At 43.5% G+C, this 17669-nt stretch overlaps 1 protein-coding gene across 3 annotated transcripts in view; it reads right to left on the bottom strand.

The window, feature by feature from the left end:
* Positions 1 to 2271: 2271 nt before the first annotated feature.
* dlc1 (DLC1 Rho GTPase activating protein) overlaps positions 2272 to 17669 on the bottom strand; it is a 65788-nt gene continuing 50390 nt past the window's right edge. For all 3 annotated transcript variants that reach the window (XM_057035800.1, XM_057035801.1, XM_057035802.1), the window contains 13 exons: positions 16112 to 16183; positions 14906 to 14987; positions 13916 to 13979; positions 10982 to 12612; positions 9581 to 9760; positions 7531 to 7690; positions 6840 to 7044; positions 6190 to 6406; positions 5770 to 5884; positions 4911 to 5126; positions 4065 to 4282; positions 3804 to 3977; positions 2272 to 3716 (listed from right to left, as the gene is read on the bottom strand). In XM_057035800.1, the coding sequence (XP_056891780.1) occupies positions 3617 to 3716; positions 3804 to 3977; positions 4065 to 4282; positions 4911 to 5126; positions 5770 to 5884; positions 6190 to 6406; positions 6840 to 7044; positions 7531 to 7690; positions 9581 to 9760; positions 10982 to 12612; positions 13916 to 13979; positions 14906 to 14987; positions 16112 to 16183 (3434 nt within the window). In that variant the 3' untranslated portion in view covers positions 2272 to 3616. The remainder of the gene's footprint in view (positions 3717 to 3803; positions 3978 to 4064; positions 4283 to 4910; positions 5127 to 5769; positions 5885 to 6189; positions 6407 to 6839; positions 7045 to 7530; positions 7691 to 9580; positions 9761 to 10981; positions 12613 to 13915; positions 13980 to 14905; positions 14988 to 16111; positions 16184 to 17669) is intronic.

The raw sequence follows: 17669 nt of genomic DNA, 5'->3' as shown, positions 1-17669 counted from the left end.
ACCCCTCCCCCAGCCCAGTCTCCTCTGCTGCTACCCCCGCCACTGTCTGTGCCTGCAACCCATTGTTCCTCCTGCCCCCCCTCCTCCCCCTCTCTCATGAACTTCAGCTCACACATTCCCGACACTTCACACCCTGGCCCATGCCCATCCCCCCCACCAACACCTCCCTGCTCCAGCCTGTCCCTCACACCACACCAGGTGAGGAAGGCCCTGAAGAAGAACAGGGCCAGGAAAGCGACAGGTCCGGACGGCATCAGCTCCAGGCTCCTGAAGTCCTGCGCAGACCAGCTGTGTGGGATCTTCAGTCACATGTTCAACCTGAGTCTGAGGCTGGGGAGAGTGCCACAGCTGTGGAAGACGTCCTGCATCGTCCCAGTGCCGAAAACACCGCACCCCAAGGAGCACAACAGCTACAGGCCGGTAGCCCTGACGTCTCATCTGATGAAGACGCTGGAGAGACTCATCCTCGATCACCTGCGCCCACTGGTGAGCTCCTTCATGGACCCGTTGCAGTTCGCCTACCAGCCGAGCATCGGGGTGGACGATGCCGTCATCTACCTCCTCCACACCTCCCTCACTCACCTGGACTCTGTGGTGGGATCAGACATCTTCTATGGGATTGTCTGCTGGTCCAGTAGCATCACGAACAGGGACAGGAAGAGGATGGACAGACTGGTAAGGAGGGCCTCTTTCTATATTCCATTTGATTTCTATTTGATTTTATCTTTATTGAGTGCTCTTGCTGCTGTTGTTGCACTGTAAATTTCCCCGTGTGGGACAATTAAGGATCTGAATCTGAATCTGAATCTGAATCTGAATCTGAATCTGAATCAGGTTGTCCAAACAACTGTTTAAGAAGCCTCCAGGTGATCCAAAATGCCGCAGCCAGAGTTCTGACAGGTATTGACAAAAGAGATCGCATAACTCCTCTACTAGTGTCTCTTAATTGGCTGCCCATTAAATTTAGAATAATTTTTAAAATTCTTCTTCTAACCTACAAGATCCTCAGAGGCCTAGCTCCATCCTACCTGGAGGAGCTAGTAACACCTTATCATCCAAATAGACCGCTCCGCTCTCAGAAAGCTGGTCTTCTTGTGGTCCCCAGAGTCTCCTGCTATGGAACCAGCTCCCTGTCCAAGTACAGGAGGCTGACTCCATCTCTACTTTTAAGATTAGACTTAAAACCTACCTCTTTGAAAAAGCTTATTATCACTAATTCTGTAGTTCCAGTTACTATCTTAGACAGACAAATTATCATACTTAGGGAATCGTCTAATAATTAGGTGAACATCTTAGTTATGCTGCTATAGGCTGAGGCTGCCGGGGTCCAGAAACATGATCACCTAATGGGCAAGTCCAGTCCATGAAGGCTGGCCAGGTTCTGCATCCTACCAGGGAGAAACCACTCCTGTGTTTACCTGTAGGACAGAAAGTCTGGCTTGGATACAGCCCTCGAGGACTGGATTTGCCCACCCCTGATCTACAGGTACTGCCGCCTTCATAGCTGTACGCTGACCTACTGACCTCCGACCCCGCTGACCCACTCAACCCTACCGGCAGCTTATTATAATTAATATAATTAATGTATTTACATGATCTCTGCCTAGTCTCTCCTCTACCTGTCCTCCCTTCTCCTCTCTCTCTACCCAGCCAGCCATCAGCAGGAGGGTCCCCCTACATGAGCCTGGTCCTGCTCAAGGTTTCTTCCTGATAAAGGGGAGTTTTTCCTTGCCACTGTTGCTTGTTGGGGGTCAGGCCCTGGGATTCTGTTAAGCGCCTAGAACCAATTTTGATTGTAACAGACGCTATATAAATAAAGATTGATTGATTGATTGATTGATTGATTGATTGATTGATTGATTGATTGATTAAAAGCTTTGCTTACTCTTCCATCAATACCAATTCGTTGTTCAACCCTCTGTGGTACAGCTTGGCTCTAGAACTCTCCTGGTTACACGTATGCTTTGCGATTCCTGTTTTGAGTCCGAGCTCATTGTCTATTTTGTCCTGTAGATCGGCCATTCAGGCGCCTGTTCGTGCCACCCAGCTTGCTCCAGCTACACTTGCTGAGTTTCCCCATCCGAAGTTGTTTGTGGATTGCAAACTGCTAATTTCAATGAAGCTTTCTGTGATCAATTCTAACAGTCGTGTGTGTGTCTCTGTCTTTGGAGGTTCAGTTTGTGCTTGCAGCTGATGACAGACTCTACAGTTAGATTACCGCGAGATCCCTGAGGGATGGAGGGATTTTAAACAGTGAAACCCAGACATTCATTCCATTGTCATACATTTAATAGTGCACTTTGATTAACCTGTACAGAAATATTAATAAAAAACATAAAACCTTTGTTCATTTCTGCAACACAAAGCTTAGCATTTACAATACAGTTAAAAGCTTTTATACAAAAGCAAAATATATCTGAGGTATAAATACAAACATTTTAAATTAACTGTCATTGTCATGCATTATTAGGCAGTTATTGTGAATGACAGTTGGTGAATGAATCCTACTAGTTATAGACACAAACAAGCTCTTAGGCTGGTGATGGAAGCTGAATCTGAATCCCGTCAGAACGTCGACACCATGGCAGCCAGGTGCTGCACTAAGACAATTTTCTTACCTTTTGGAATAACACAAACATTAAGTCTACTGTGTTTTACAGTAAAACCTGTAAAAGTGCCACCTTTAGAAGTTTTCATCTGTTTATTCATCCTACTTTTTATAGGAGTTTCCTGAACACATGCGTGGTGAACTGAGTGTGCTATAAACATTTCCTGAAATCTTTTTCAACACTGAGGAATAGATGTATTTGTGTCTAACATTTAAATCACAAGCTCCTCAATCAAAGATTAAAAGGCTTTTTTTTTCTTTCCTTGGAGCCATTGTGGCTGATTTGGCAGTTGCATCTAAAGCTCAGGGCACCACAACTTCCTGAATTATCCTGGTTTTTGTCGAGGTGATGAACCTTCTGGATGTTAACTCTTGTTCTCTCTCTCTCATCTTTTATATCACCTCTCATTCCCAGCTCACTTCATGCTTGGATCCGTCCATCCACTGACTAGAATTGCATTGGTGCTTTTTTGTAACAGAGATCAAAAGACCAGGTAACAAGACCCAAAATGTGAAAGAATATGTATTTACACATTATAGTGCCCCCAAAAGCAGTGTGAGGAATATGCATTTCTAACTGCTACTCTCACCCATAGACAGTCCCTGTCTCTCTCCCCCTCCACACACACACACAGACACACGCACACACGCACACATGCACGCACGCACGCATGCACGCACTCTGACCTCTTTTGCTTCTCAGAAGCAGTAGCACCCTTTGGCTAAATGTTAATCCTTACACACAAAATCAACAACATCATGTCCTTTGGCCCAGATCAACATTTGTCTGCTATAGAATCCAAATTAAAATGGAGCATTAGTTATCTGTCATGAAATCAGAGTAATAAAAGTCCTTCAATCCAGAAACCAGGATTTGTCCTTTAAATAAGTATGTAAAAATGTGTAGATGCATCCACGTCTTCATTGGGATGGATGGAAGTAATCTTTTAAAGTCCTCTGTCATGTCCAGTTGGCGATTCACAAGTAGCTACAGACCCAACTTGCTTTTTATTTTTCCACAGGTAGGGTGAAGGAGTCTCGTATCCGAGCCGCCTCAGCAGCGCACAGGTGTCCGTACATTTTATTGTACCACTCCGGAAAGCGACCCCTAGGGCAAGGAGAGGCCTCATTGTGTTGGTGTTGTTACATAATTGGGTCCAAAATTTGTTTTCACTGCTGTTAGAAATTCTCTTACCTGCAGTCGATCCTGGAAATATGTGTAAGTCTGGACTTGTTCCCTCCGCAGGGTTCAATATAGTAGCGTGACAGGAGGATGTTCGCCCGGACACCGACAGCAGCTACAGTGCTGTGGTCCACAGATGTACACACCAGTACACACGCTCCCTTTGGCAGGTCTGTCAGCCATGTTCTGGTTGAGACAGACAGTTTTTAGCCAAAAACCAGAGCACAACCTTTGGTAAAATGGAGAGCTGGTGAGAAGTGAGAAAAGGTCTACCTCAGCACCACATGGTCTCTGGTGGGATGTGGAGCCATAGTGTTCCTGACATACTGGTAAATGTCTGTTCTGTCATTGAGAGTCTCGACGGTCCGGCACTCTAGCAGGTCCTCATCCCAGTGACCTTGCTCCCGCAACACTCGTGTCAGAACGTCCTCGGGACTGGCTGGAATTTCCACGGTCACTTTCCACAGCCGCAGAGGGAAACCATCATGCAACTGCAAAAAACACCCCATTTTTAATGTATATGCAGTATGTGGAATAACATGGGGGATCCAGGGCTGGTGAACATACTGTTCCGGTGACTCAATGAATGATAAGATATTCATAGCATTAGTGATAAAGCATTAGTGACCGTCACTAATGCTTTAGATGTTTGAAGATTTCTTCCTTATATCCACTTGTATTCACACATATATGAATCCAGCCATTATTCACCACACAGTAAAAACCCACTGCTGTTGAGTCATTTCAGCTGCCCCTCCACTGTGATATGATTTCAAAACATTTGCTGCTGTGCCTTGTGACTTTTAAACTGGAGAAAGATAAAGTAATACAGAATCCTCCCAAACAGGAAATGTCATCCTGTGTATGTGTCCAAGTCAAGCTGATGTCATTCTGCGCAAAAAGCCAGTGCACAGATGGAAAAAGGAGCTGATGTCACACAGAAGTGATTCTTTAGAGGAAGTCTGATAGACTGGTAGTCCACTTTGTATTTAGAGAAGCAAGACAAGGATAGGAAATATAACAGAAAACGCCAGAAGTGGAGAAGATGTGTGTATAAATGTATTAAAATCATATTTGAACATGACTCATCTGATGCTATGTGAATAAAGAAACTCTGACCTTCCTACAGGCCAGCTCAGCCTGCTCTGGTGTGGGACAGCTGTCGTAACCTTTAAATTTTTCTTTGGCTTCTTTGAGCAGGGTGTCCAGGCTGTCCTGTAGAAAGGATCTAGTGGCTCCCAAACTGGTCTTCTCGCCCACCAGATCCTCTAAGCTCCGGGGCAGCAGAGCCTGCTCCATATAGGAGTTTCTGCAGTGATTCATCTCCTCTGGTATCTGTAGGGAACAACAGGGAGGAGATTTTGAGAAAACCACATAACTTATTGACACTTGAGGACTCTTTTCACTTTCAAAATTCCCTCTTCCCTTGACTGAATTATGTTCATTATGCTCATTGCTGTTGCTCCCTTGGGGAGTCAAGAACCAGTCAAACTGTTATTAATTACAACTAAGTGTAAAGTATAATTAATTAATCAATTATAATTTTATCTCCTGTTTGTAAGACCTTTCCTGCAGCTTTAGCTGAGGACTGATAAAATTAGTGTCTAAAGAAGAAGGAATTTCATTCCGTGATGGAAGTTTCTTTGAAATAAAGGAAAAGTCCAGGTCATCATGTCATTGGTCATGTTGAGTTTATGGCCTCCCATTAGCAATTAGCTATCTAATGATAGGAAAGCCATTTCAAGACTAATAGCTTTAATGTTTGCCTCACAGGAAATTATCTGCCAATGTAATTAGGAAAGAAATTACAGTAACTCAGTATAGCAGTAATAACCTGCAGGATTGACTTGCACTTCACTGTATATGTGACATGTACAGTGACAACAGGATGTAGGCGTGTCAGGTGGTATAAATCTTAAACATTACAATATTTTATCTATTATGTAAGTGTGATTAAGGCACATGCACAAATACTGACCCGGAAGAGTTTTCCGCACTCCTGAATCATGTGTGCCAGGCCATGAGTGGCAGCCAGGTTTTCATTCAGGTCTCTTTGGTCGGGCTTTCCTAAAGTCTGCTTTCTGTTCATCACCCTGTGAGCAAAGCCACAAAGACAAGAAACTGAGTAACAGCCTCCAATAAATGCATGAAATATGCTTCTGAGTTAAGATGTGGTGCAAGCTTTTCCTCCATCTCTCTCCCTAAAGCTGTGCATCCTTCACTTTCCCCTCTTCCTTCCAAAGCATCCTGCTTTTTTATTTAGTCAAAGCCAGCATTTTCTGTCTTTTGCAATGTACAGAACAGGCAATGTTATGTAAGCTGCTAATACAATAACTGTTCCACTAAAGGCCAAACAAATGGTTGAGAGCAGAGGCACATGTGCGATCGGTGACCCCACCTTGGTGATGAGCTCTCCTTTTTCCGCAGTGTGTTGAGGTGAAAGAGGGATGGTGCCAGACAAACGGCTAGGTTGGTGGGGGTCATCTGGTTCTCAGCCACGCTGGCAGTCACGTCACTCAGGAGGCACAAGAGTGTCTGCAGTGCTTCGCGGTTCTCGTCAGGTAGGAGCAGCACGGCGGCCCGTACAGCCTGCAGATGAAGTTCTTTAGGCATGTCTGGAGGGGAAGTCAGGTGGATGTCAGGACTCGTATTTCATATTAAATCCTGAGAAAAATCCAATAACTACTGTCAAGTTGCATCATGTCAACTTTTTTTGGTGCTGCTGGTTTGTGCAAGGCCTCCCTTCACCTTCCAGGAATGAGACATGCAGGAATCTAAGTGGGTTATGTAATCTCACATATGTTTTTGTGTGTCTATGCATGTGCGTACATATACTAGATTCCTACAGAGTCAATGAAACTATATCAAAAGACATACCACAAAAAAGTATGACATCTATCACCCCATTCTCCAGTTGTTTCTAACACTCGTCTGCTCTCTTTTCTTTTGTGTTGAATTTGACGAGTTGGCAGGTCAGTTATCCACACAGTCCTCCAACAGTGCTTGGGTGTCCTTGTGTATTTGCACTTTGAATGTCTGTATTCTTACACTGATAGATCTGGAGGAAGGTCTCTGAGAGTTTGCTGGAGAGCAGGGGTTCTGGTAAATCTCTGAAGTATTGCTTCAGCATGTCTGCTACGTCATACGCAGACTGGCCCTCATAGTTAACGGCTCCATCTGTGCCGCTTGCTTCATTCATCTGACGCAGAGTTTGGATACGTGACTTAACTCCAGACTTTCTGAAAAGGCCAACCTGGAGGAAAGAAGTGAACACCAAGGACAGAGAGACAATCACATCATTTATACATCTGTCACAGTGACTTTACTAATTCAGCATTAACATGACTGAAGCTATCTTTGTGCTTGAAGGCATTTTAGAAATGGGTGCTGTGTTAAGAACAATGGAAAACCACCTGGAGACAGAGACAAATATTCTTGACTTATGTCCTTCTCCAGAATCTGTGTGGACCATGTTGTTGACTCTATTTACTAAAAAATCAAGTCCAAGGCATTCATCTACTCAAAACTTCAACAGACCCCATCGGTGACCTTTTAAGGCTTGGAATGATAAATATTAGGGTGGAAAAGAGTAAAGGGTGACTGGCTTGTCTAGCATGAATATATTCAAGTTAACTAACTCAAAAACTAGATGAATGATGTTACTGTAAATGTATATTACACTGCTGAAGATGATTGAAGATGAACATGTTTACACTTTTATTTGTACATGCTGTGCTACCTGGTCAAGGCAGTGGCCTCGTAAATAACGCATGGCTTGTTGGATTCCCTGAGGAAGTGGCTGGCCTGTTCTCTGAACGATGACTTGCAGCGGGACACCGAACACATTCCTGTCTTTGTAGTCGGGCACCTTGATCCGCTTCATAAACTTAGGTACAGCCCTTAAAGGTAGATGCAAATGAAAGGTAACAATAAATACCGACAAAAATTCAAGTGGATTCTGATATAAATTTATGACTCCAGCTCAATATGACACATAATTTAAGAATGTCTTGCTATAAAAGTAGGGATGGGTGTTTTTCTGTGTGTACAAGGAGAAGCCAGTTTATGAGGGATGGCGAAACAGAGGGTTAGAGGGATATAGGAGGGGTGTTAAAGAAGGAAGATACAGGGGTGTTGGAACCCATTTAGGCCTTTTCTGTCCTACCAGGTAGACAACCTTTCACTTGGGTTCCAACTTGCCTTAGTGAAAGTGATTTTCTGTCTGGAACAAGAAAAAAACCATCTGAATTATGGCACCGGAAAACTGTGTTTTAAACTCTGTGGTTTAAAATATGCATACCCATTCCATTACAAGAATGTGTCCACAGATGGATGCTATAATGTGTGTTTGTGTGAGCATGTGTGTGCGCATATGTGTTCCGGTACTTACTACATATTGAGTACAAAAATACACATTCTACTTCCAAAGTGAGGCCTATTTGAGGGTTCACACCTGGTTCGGAGGTTGCGGTTAGAACCAGTTTGAGGGTTAGGCACTTATTTGGGATGGGTAAGTGTAAGAGGGGGGAATTTATTGTCTCTAAATGTCCTCACAAAGATAGAAGTACAAGGACGTGTGTGGGGGGAGTGTTAGAAATGTTATGTGTGACGGGACAAACTGGTCTTTGTTGGAGCTGGTGTTCATGAGAGTCCAGAGTTGCTCTGAGCTGCCAATTTAGAAATGGAAAAGGAGCATATTATGATCCCAGCACGGAATTCTGCATGGAATATGTGTGTGTGTGTGTGTGTGTGTGTGTGTGGTGTGTGTGTGTGTGTGTGTGTGTGTGTGTGTGTGTGTGTTTAGCAGCCAACAAGTGTCTTTCAGTGATCTTTCAGTCACTCATAAGACGAACTGTAGTTATAACACTTGGGTCAGAAAAGGAAGGAATACTAAGCAGCCTTGAGCAGGACATGAGCCTGGTCCTGCTCAAGGTTTCTTCCTGTTAAAGGGGAGTTTTTCCTTGCCACTGTTGCTTGTCTGGGGTTAGGCTCTGGGATTCTGGAAAGCGCCTTGAAACAATTTTGATTGTAAAAGACGCTATATAAATAAAGATTGATTGATTGATTGACTAAAAACAAGTAAAAGTGATTTCAGTTTCTCATTTCCAGTTAATTCTACCTTAAAAAATGTCCCTCCTGGTTTATCTGCTGTTATATGTTCCATGTGAATTCATTAAGAATGATTAAATGATCTTATGATTGTCATATTTCAATTTTGCGAACTGAAGTAAAAGGCAGCCATTTGAGGACGGCGGATGGAAAGAGAAATTTGGTAGATGTACTGGTAAACAGGTTATACTACCTGCTTCTATAAGGTCAACAAAGGTTAGACACGCGTATCCCAAACAGACAGACAGACAGACAGACAGGCAGGCAGGCAGGCAGGCAGGCAGGCAGGCAGGCAGGCAGGCAGGCAGACAGACAGACAGACAGACAGACAGACAGACAGACAGACAGACAGACAGACAAGTTGTAAAGGGATGACTGCAGAGGTTCAAACTGCCATGATGGCCCATTGAGAAAAAGACAATATGCACCCCTTCCCAGCAATTACAGCCTGGGAAAAGAATGTGAAACTCAACCTCTGTCCACAGCCATCACCACGCTATATAGCAACCTGCAGTTGGCCGGACTGAGAGTGGTACATTTGCATACTGGGATGGTGAAGTGCATAAATTCAAGGGCATCACACATGAGGTACAGTTGAAAAGAGACAGAAATGCCAGAGATAACAGGCTTGAAGGCCCAAACCACCGATGGTCTCCCCATCTTGTCCTCCATCCGCTCACCAGCTGAAGCCTTGTTTGTTGGTAGGAGTGTGCTTCTCCAACAGTGCAGTGAGTTGAAGCAGGGAGAGCTTCTGGAGCAGATTCATCTGAAGCACCGACTGGCAGCTGATCTGGAGAGGAGCCGAGGCCGAACTGGGCTGGTGGGAGTTCTGGAAGCTTGGCCAACGGAGTTTCTGAGGCCTGGAGCATGGAGACAGAAATCATGAAAAGGTTCTTGGCATCTGCCTGAATCGTGGCATGTGCAAAGTGTTCTGTCTTCACAGCAACATGTGAAAAGTGATCAGTTTAAGGATTACAAGGATTTCAACATGCACCGATGTAGGTCCTCCCCCGAAACCAAATACTGGATCCCTGCAGGAGCAGCAACACTTCCATGGAAACTGAGCAACACTTGCTAACGTGCATTCATCATGTTATGAAAGATGAACAGTCTCAGTGTGGTTCGCTCTTTATTCTTGGCTGTCACTTTCTGAGGTGGCCCCTCATTGTTTGTTTCTCTGTTGAGTGAGTGGACTTCAGCTATTAATTACACCTAAATGATGTCGATGGCAATACTAGATTTTCAAAATTATTATTCTGTATTGGTGTAAGTTGGTTTGTCACCCAAACATTGAAAGGACCATCACATCTCAGCAAAGGATACTGAAAGAACACACGGCTTTTAAAGGTGTGTGCTTTACAAGTTCATCCAAAGAGTCAATTGAAAAGGAGGGGAAGTAGAATGTAAGAGAATACAAAATACTTTTTACAAGCATTTTAGCCATAATATCCTCATATAAAAGCATCAACACAAATATTTTTCCCACGTGTGTGGACACGTCTTTAGGGACATCTCAAAGTTAAAGTTAAATGAAGGGGTTATTCCAGAGGGGTACAGAGATGATTTAGACCAGGCATGGGCAAACTAAGGCCCGGGGGCCACACGCGGCCCGTTAAACGTTTTAATCCGGCCCGCCAAACTTGAAAAATTAAATGAATAAACCTTGTTAATGTTAAATTTTCACTGCAATTCTGGTGTTTTCCCACTAGAAAAAAGACAGTCAGGAGGAGAGTGATGGTGATATCCTGAAGGATAACAGAACTTTCAGTGCTTTAAAATAGAAATGGTTATTAATTTTTTTTTAAAAAGGCACATTTTATTCATTTGATTTTAAGTGTTTTAAGACTCATTCCAAAGTCAGATATTTTGTTGTAATGCTTCTCTTCATTTTCATTTGAAATTAAAGCACATGTTTTCTCCATATCCCAAGATGTGTATTTTTTCTCCAATGAGGTGAGGTTACCAAAGCACTCCATCCATCCATCTGCTCCTGGTCCGGCCCCTTTGTCAAATGTTAGAACCCATTGTGGCCCACGAATCAAAATGTTTGCCCACCCCTGATTTAGACTTTCTTCACTGACCTGCTGGTTCTGGTTAGAGAAGCCCCAACACCAGAGTCTCTTCTGTCCCTCATTCCTTCCTCGTTCTCACCCAGCGGGTTTCCTGTGCTGTCTTGGTCGCTTCCATTTTCAGTCTCCTCTAGTCGGTTCTGCAAAGGTGAAGACGGACAAGGAGAGGCCGAGTCCAATGCCGAATCTGAATCGCCTTCTTCTTCCTCTTCTTCTTCCTCTTCTGCTGTCACAGCCTCTGACCACGCATTAACAAACCGCTGCAGGCCGCTGACGTGCTGCAGCACTTGATCCAGCTTCTGTTCATCTCCTTCTTCTTCCTCATCTCTCTCTACATGAGGGACATTGTCATAAAAGCTGACCCGGCTGTCCACAGAGCCTGAAGATCCACTTCGCTGCCGTCTATTTTGCTGCCTCCTAAGTATCACAGAATTGCCATTTGTATTTCTGTTGTTACATAATGCATTTCCATCCTGCAAAGCTTTGGGAAACGTTCCAGGCTTGTGCCCTTCTGGTAAGTAGAAGAAGATCATGTGCTCCTCTTCATCCTCCCCTAGTCTTGTACTGTCTTGAATGCTGAGGTTGTTCCTGCAGTTCTGCTCGTTGATGGTCATGTTGTTACTTTCTTTGCTGGGAGTGGAAGGAGCAGCTTTAGGAGCTGGTGCTGCCAGATGTTCGGCACCTATTTGAGGTATACTGAAAGGGTCAAAGCCCTCCAAGTACATTCCTCCTCTCTTCGTAGATGATGCGGCTGTGCTGTGACTTCGAGCCCGAGTCACTGGGCTTGGTGTGCTCACTGCACTTCCACTGCTGGCCTCAGACTGGCTACTTGTAGTGCTCCCAGTACTCCTATTGCTGGTCTGGGTGGAGTAGGAAATGGAGCGATTCCTGTTAAGTGTCATGGTTTGTGTAGGGTTGCGGTTGTGATTAAAATTCTGGTTGAGATTGATGCTGGAAATGTCGACACAATTGAGCCTTCTCAACTTGTCGTCATCAAGCCCCTCTTTGATGACAGGGCCGCTGATTTCAATCTTCCCACCAGTGCTGCTGCCCTTCTTCTTTCTCTTGGAGGTGGTTCCAGCACGTAGACGAAGACTCTCCATTCTTTTGAGGAAGCTCTTAGCTCTTGAACGAGTGCTTTTGCCACCTCCTCTGTCTAGACTTCCTCCTATGCCTCCCGCACCTGTTTTATCATCAAACGTAAATTGTCCAAATGTCTCAAGGGGTGATGGAGGCATCCCATCAGACAGATAGTCCTCAATCGCCCCTCCTGAGCCACCTGTGCATGATGACGAACACATGCTAGCCACAGAGCTAGCACGCACAGCAGGCACAGCTTCATTTGTCAGGGTGACACAATGGTTCTTCTCTCCCATTCTACCTCCACTTCCACTACTGTGGATGGAGCCGACCTCAGGCTGTTCACTAAGGTCAGTCAACACACTCTCGGAACTATTTCCTTCTTGCAGAGCGGCTCTGCCTTTCTGGGATACTTGATCCTTAAGGACCAAGGCTGAAGTAGCATCAGTGGGCTCCTTGGAAAAAACATCCAGTTCGTCCATCCTGGACCAGCGTTTACTCTCTCTCTGGAAGGTCCAACGACCACTGATGGCACAAGGCTCATCCTCATCAGAATCCTCACTCTGGTTAGGTAGCGAAGGGCAGAATGGAGAGAGGAAAAAACAAATGGCATCAATAGAACAATTACAAGTGTCTAATAAGTGTTCCTTCTTTTGACTTAAACAAGCATCGAAACATAAAACATTTTACACACCTCCCCCACTTTGGTTAATCTATGTCAAGCTCTGGAGGGACTTCAGGAAATTCCATCATGACCCCCATAGCTCACATGGCAGCCAGCCAGACTGGGGTCATCCCCCCTGCAGGATTTATCCCCTCTGTCTACACAAACTGAGGGCTACGCAATCTCTATTACGTCGCGAAAGCTAATTAATATTCCTTGTTAATGGCAGAAATATTCAGATTTGTCCCAGTTCTTAATCACAATGAAATCCTGCATTGGAAAAAACTCAACTTTATACATTAAAATACTGAGAGATGCAGGGAATTTTTTGCAAAACATGGACTCTTAATGCATTTTCTCCATATCAGGTTTTTATTAAAGCGAATGAACAAAAGACACTTAGGTGACAATGTACGTGACAAGTCTTTGTTTCTGAGGTTATGCTGATTAGAAAGTGAGGGAGTGGTGGCATGCTATTCATTCTGGTTAGAGTGTGTCAATCATGCACCATCAATTTGGAGATCAGCTATCCTCAATGTCACTGTAAAGGTGAAACTCACACGGGTTGTAAAGAAAGAAAATAATTTATTCTGATTAGACAATAGAAACAATAAAAAATAGGGGGTGATCAATGTGGTGGAGATCAATGCATTCCTAAGTTGTCCAAAGGTGGAGTGGAAGGGGTCAGCTCACAGAGATGTCAACTAAGCCCACTGACTGACCATCATTCTCTGTTGACTCCTAGAAAGACTCATGCTAATGAATACCACTGCACACAGAACAAGGATGTTACTGTGTCCAACTCTGAGGCCATTAGTGATGTAGTTTATGTTTTTGTAGTTTAACCTGATCGTCTGCAGTTGAACCCTGATATCCACATGCTAATGTAAGTATAACCTTGCAAAGTGAAAGGTAAGTGTATGGAAAAAATGTTAAAACAGCAGCTTTGTAAGCACTGTAATTTTTTAGGTGACCTAAAATATGATACATTGGACATTTAAGAAAGAAGAGAAGCATGCCCTAAACAGAATGAAGGCCTTCATTCATAATTATTAATTAAATCCATCCACCTTTCCTTTACTGCTGACATTGTATTATAAAAGAAACATGTGTCTTTTTACTATAAAAGAGAAGGCAATAGTGCTCCCTCTAGACACCTTTCAGGTATAGAGGAAGAGTGGGGTTAATGTGTGTTCACTTACTCGCTTCCTGTGAGGAGAGATCTCCAATCTCATTAGAGCACACTTGTTAAGGGTGTTCAGTCTCCTGCAAAATCACAAATATGCAAAAAAGGTCTAATTTAAAAGTGGTTTAATCAAGTTTCTTAAATTTTCCTAAAGTACCATCCAGTCATTTAGAAGAGGAATTAAGGTGAGAAAAATGAATTGCACTCATTCTGGCCAATAGGCTGAGGAAGGGTACCGGTAATCACCACACAGCCAAAAAGATACTGTGAGAGAGAAAGAGGAAATAAATCTGATGGAGTGGCAACAACTTGGGGAGGGAATGAAGAAAGCTTATCCCCTATGCCACCTGGGGAAGGAAAGAGTATTTGGTGGTGGGGGCCCTCTGGAGATCTCTGAGGGTGGATCATGTAACAATAAATAAGATAAAGGGATGGGAACTGAGCGATATTTAAGGCCGCTGGCAGGGGCCAAAGGCTGCCAAAGAGAGAGGATAGCTGCCAGATGTACAGAGGGACACCTGCTTCGGTTCAACACTGAGAGTCACAACTTAAAGAGGAGGAGCTTAAAGAAACTTGGCTCAGTTAAAAAGCCATTCATCTCCTTAAATGTTAAGCTAGCTTAATTTCTGAACAGCTAGGTGGGAATTGAGCATATTTATTCTCCTGCTAAGCAAAGCACTCAATCATACATAGACATCGCAGGTGTGGTGCTGAAAAAATGCTGGTTCCTGCAGTAGAACTCCTCCAACCTGAAATAAGAAGTTCTGTAAAAGTAGACAGTCATGCATTCCTGACAGACTGACTGAAGTAATGAGGGCCAAGATAAAAAAAGAAAAGATAAAGGCAGAGAAAAGGAAAGAGAAATACTATACGGCTGCCATCGACTTCTGACTACGACTTTCCAAAATATTCAATCTTTTGAAGTCATGTTTTTCTTTGTGGCGATAAGAAGCAATGCTCTCAGAACTTTAAAGAAATTAGCTACAATTAAGGCTCGTAAGCTCACCTGCAGAGAGCCTCAATAGCATCCCTATCAAGGAAGTCGTGGTCTCTGGTGACCGAGGAGATGTCAATGGGAAACTGGGCATCTGAATGAGGAGACAGATTAGTGTGGGTATCTCACACACACACACACACACACCACACACACACACACACACACACACACACACACACACACACACACACACACACACACAGAAGCAACTGGGACCATCCCACCTTCTCCCCCACATACAGACTTGATGAAAATCTAAAAGAGGAAGTAGTATCTTAGCCAACCAAACAAACACAGCTGCAGCTTTGAGACATGGCATGTAGGGGGGATGTGAAGCATGGAAGGAGGACCAGGGGAACTGACTGCAGAATGACAATAGGTACTCCACCGGGGCCTGACTTCCTTTCTTTTTGCCTCTCCTGAAGCCCTCATTACCAGACTCACATAATTACCACCAGAAATAAAAGCTAAAGTGTGGGTTAAACACACGAAAATGAAGCAATTTTGTGTGGATGGACTGACAGATTTCAGAATGTGCTTGATGTTTTTTTTTCTGGCCTGACCTAATCTAGATTGGGAATGTTTTCTTTTGGATAAATGCCCGAAGGCACCGATGATAGCAAAATCCTATTTACGGGAGGCACCTTAGCCTAGCATCCTGAAACAGGCCTATCTGTCTACATATCTTTAGTGCGGCAATAATGTGGTCAGCAGGCACAATGAAGATCTTTCAGCAGATATAAGGGAAGAAAAAATGTCCTGTGCATCTGCACAAATTCCTGCTCCTTTGAGAATGGCTCAAAGTGACAGACCAGCGCTTTGTGAGACATTTCCCTCGTGACTGATTGGTTTGCTCTTTAGTGTTGCAGTTGCATGTATTAAAACAGCCTCATCACCTGGGCAGGCACACAATGAGCTTTCCATCCAAAGAGGAAACCCTTCACAGCTAAGTGGCAACAAGCAATGACTTGTTGACAATAGCAGCTTAGTTCAGCTGTCACAATCCTGTAGTTACATAAGGACAACTGGTAAGAGCTTGGTATGCCCTGGTAAAATGGGACTTGTTTTATGGAGTACAAGGAAGCTTTTTGGCGAGGTTTGAGAGTGAGACAATCATTTTTCTTCATATAGCATTTTTCTGCCTAATATGAGAAAATGTTCCTCACTGATTTCAAAACAAATAAATGTGTGAGCGTGAGTGGGTTGTTTCTTCACCTTCATAAAGCTGGGCATACTGTGGGAAACCCGCTGCTCGTAGCCAGGTACAGGCCTCTTTGGCTTCAATCTCTGCAGGAATGAAGGTGAGAAAGGACAGATTAGTGGATTGAGGTGTGACTCAAACTGAATATGTCAATCAATTCACTCAGATAATAACTCTAATTACACTGTAAGAGCATATGCCATTGAGCAGTGCTGAAAAAAAAATCATTTTCAAAAACAGGATTTCTATATAATATATTTCTCTATTTTCTATATTACTGATGCTAGAGAGCATGCCAACATCTGATCTATTGTCTATCTATTGAACTATTGTCTATCTAGTGTCTATCTCATGGTGTCGAGCACGTAGAGCAACTTAAAGCATCTGCTCTGTAAAAACAAAACTCTCCTTACACCTGAAGGCAGGTTAGGCTGATGTTTAAATTCTTTATAGACAGAAAACCTCCGTGATGGTGGCCCCCTCGGTACACTATCACTGCACCTCCACGTAGAAAATAGAAATAAATAATTTCATGGATTAAACTGTTTTATTTCTGGATCTCTTTAATTTTTTGTGCTGTCCTCAGCTGCACTTTCTATGCTACTGTTAACCAAAAGGAACCTTTGACTGCAAGTAAACTACATGTAAAAATCGAGATTTTCCAGATAAAACAGCATGGTTGTCAAGTGACCATCAAAGCCAATGATAGATTTGAACATGACCACATTTCTCCATTACTGCTTGAGAAATTCCACCATAACTTCCTTTAAACACGTGTGTGAGTTATAGACTTGTTATGCTAAGTGATGACTGAATGTTGAAGCTGTGGTGAGAAGTCACGATGACATGTGAAAGCCTTTAGTTGACATATAGCAAATGATTACAAACATCCCGGCTGTCTTCAGTTGCACACTCATCCCCATGCAGACGGCAGTTTGAAGAGACAAGACAGACAGAAACGTGTCTCCAGGCCTGGAGGAGCTAACTTTACAATGTCCTCTTTATTGACTTGACAGCAAGTATGTATGTAGAACCTTGGGAAAAACATGTAAACCAAAACCACTGAAACACAGACAGGAAGAGACACCAGTAAACAGCACAAAAATCAAGAAGTCCTTTCTACATATATAGAGGTACTATATTTAGCTAAGCAAGATGGTAGGACTGAAAGCTATCTTATCTTTGAAATGCTAGTCTGGTAGTTCCACCTTGTTTCTAAGCTAATTTGTACCAAAGCCCTAAAACCAAAACTGTGGCTGAGAGGACACTAAAGACTTTTTTTAGTACGGTATATTAGAAGAGAAATACACACATAATAAAAACATAAATGTGTAATAAAATCACTCTGTCACACTCACTCTGTCAATTTCACAGTCAGAAACAGACAAAGGAAAGATTCCCAGGGCACTTTAAAGAAAATGGCTGTCTGGAAATAGCCATATATGAGCATTTACATACCAACAACAAGCCTAGACAGCCCACTAACAACAAGGTGTGACACGACCAATACGGGGCCTCACTTCTGCCACTGCAAGGGCCACCACTCCTCAAAAGCACCAGTTTGCACCCAGT

The sequence above is a fragment of the Takifugu flavidus genome, chromosome 6 (assembly GCF_003711565.1).
Source record: "Takifugu flavidus isolate HTHZ2018 chromosome 6, ASM371156v2, whole genome shotgun sequence".
Classification (NCBI taxonomy): domain Eukaryota; kingdom Metazoa; phylum Chordata; class Actinopteri; order Tetraodontiformes; family Tetraodontidae; genus Takifugu; species Takifugu flavidus.
The sequence above is the reverse complement of the archived record's forward strand: the minus strand, read 5'-3'. Positions and strand labels throughout refer to the sequence as shown.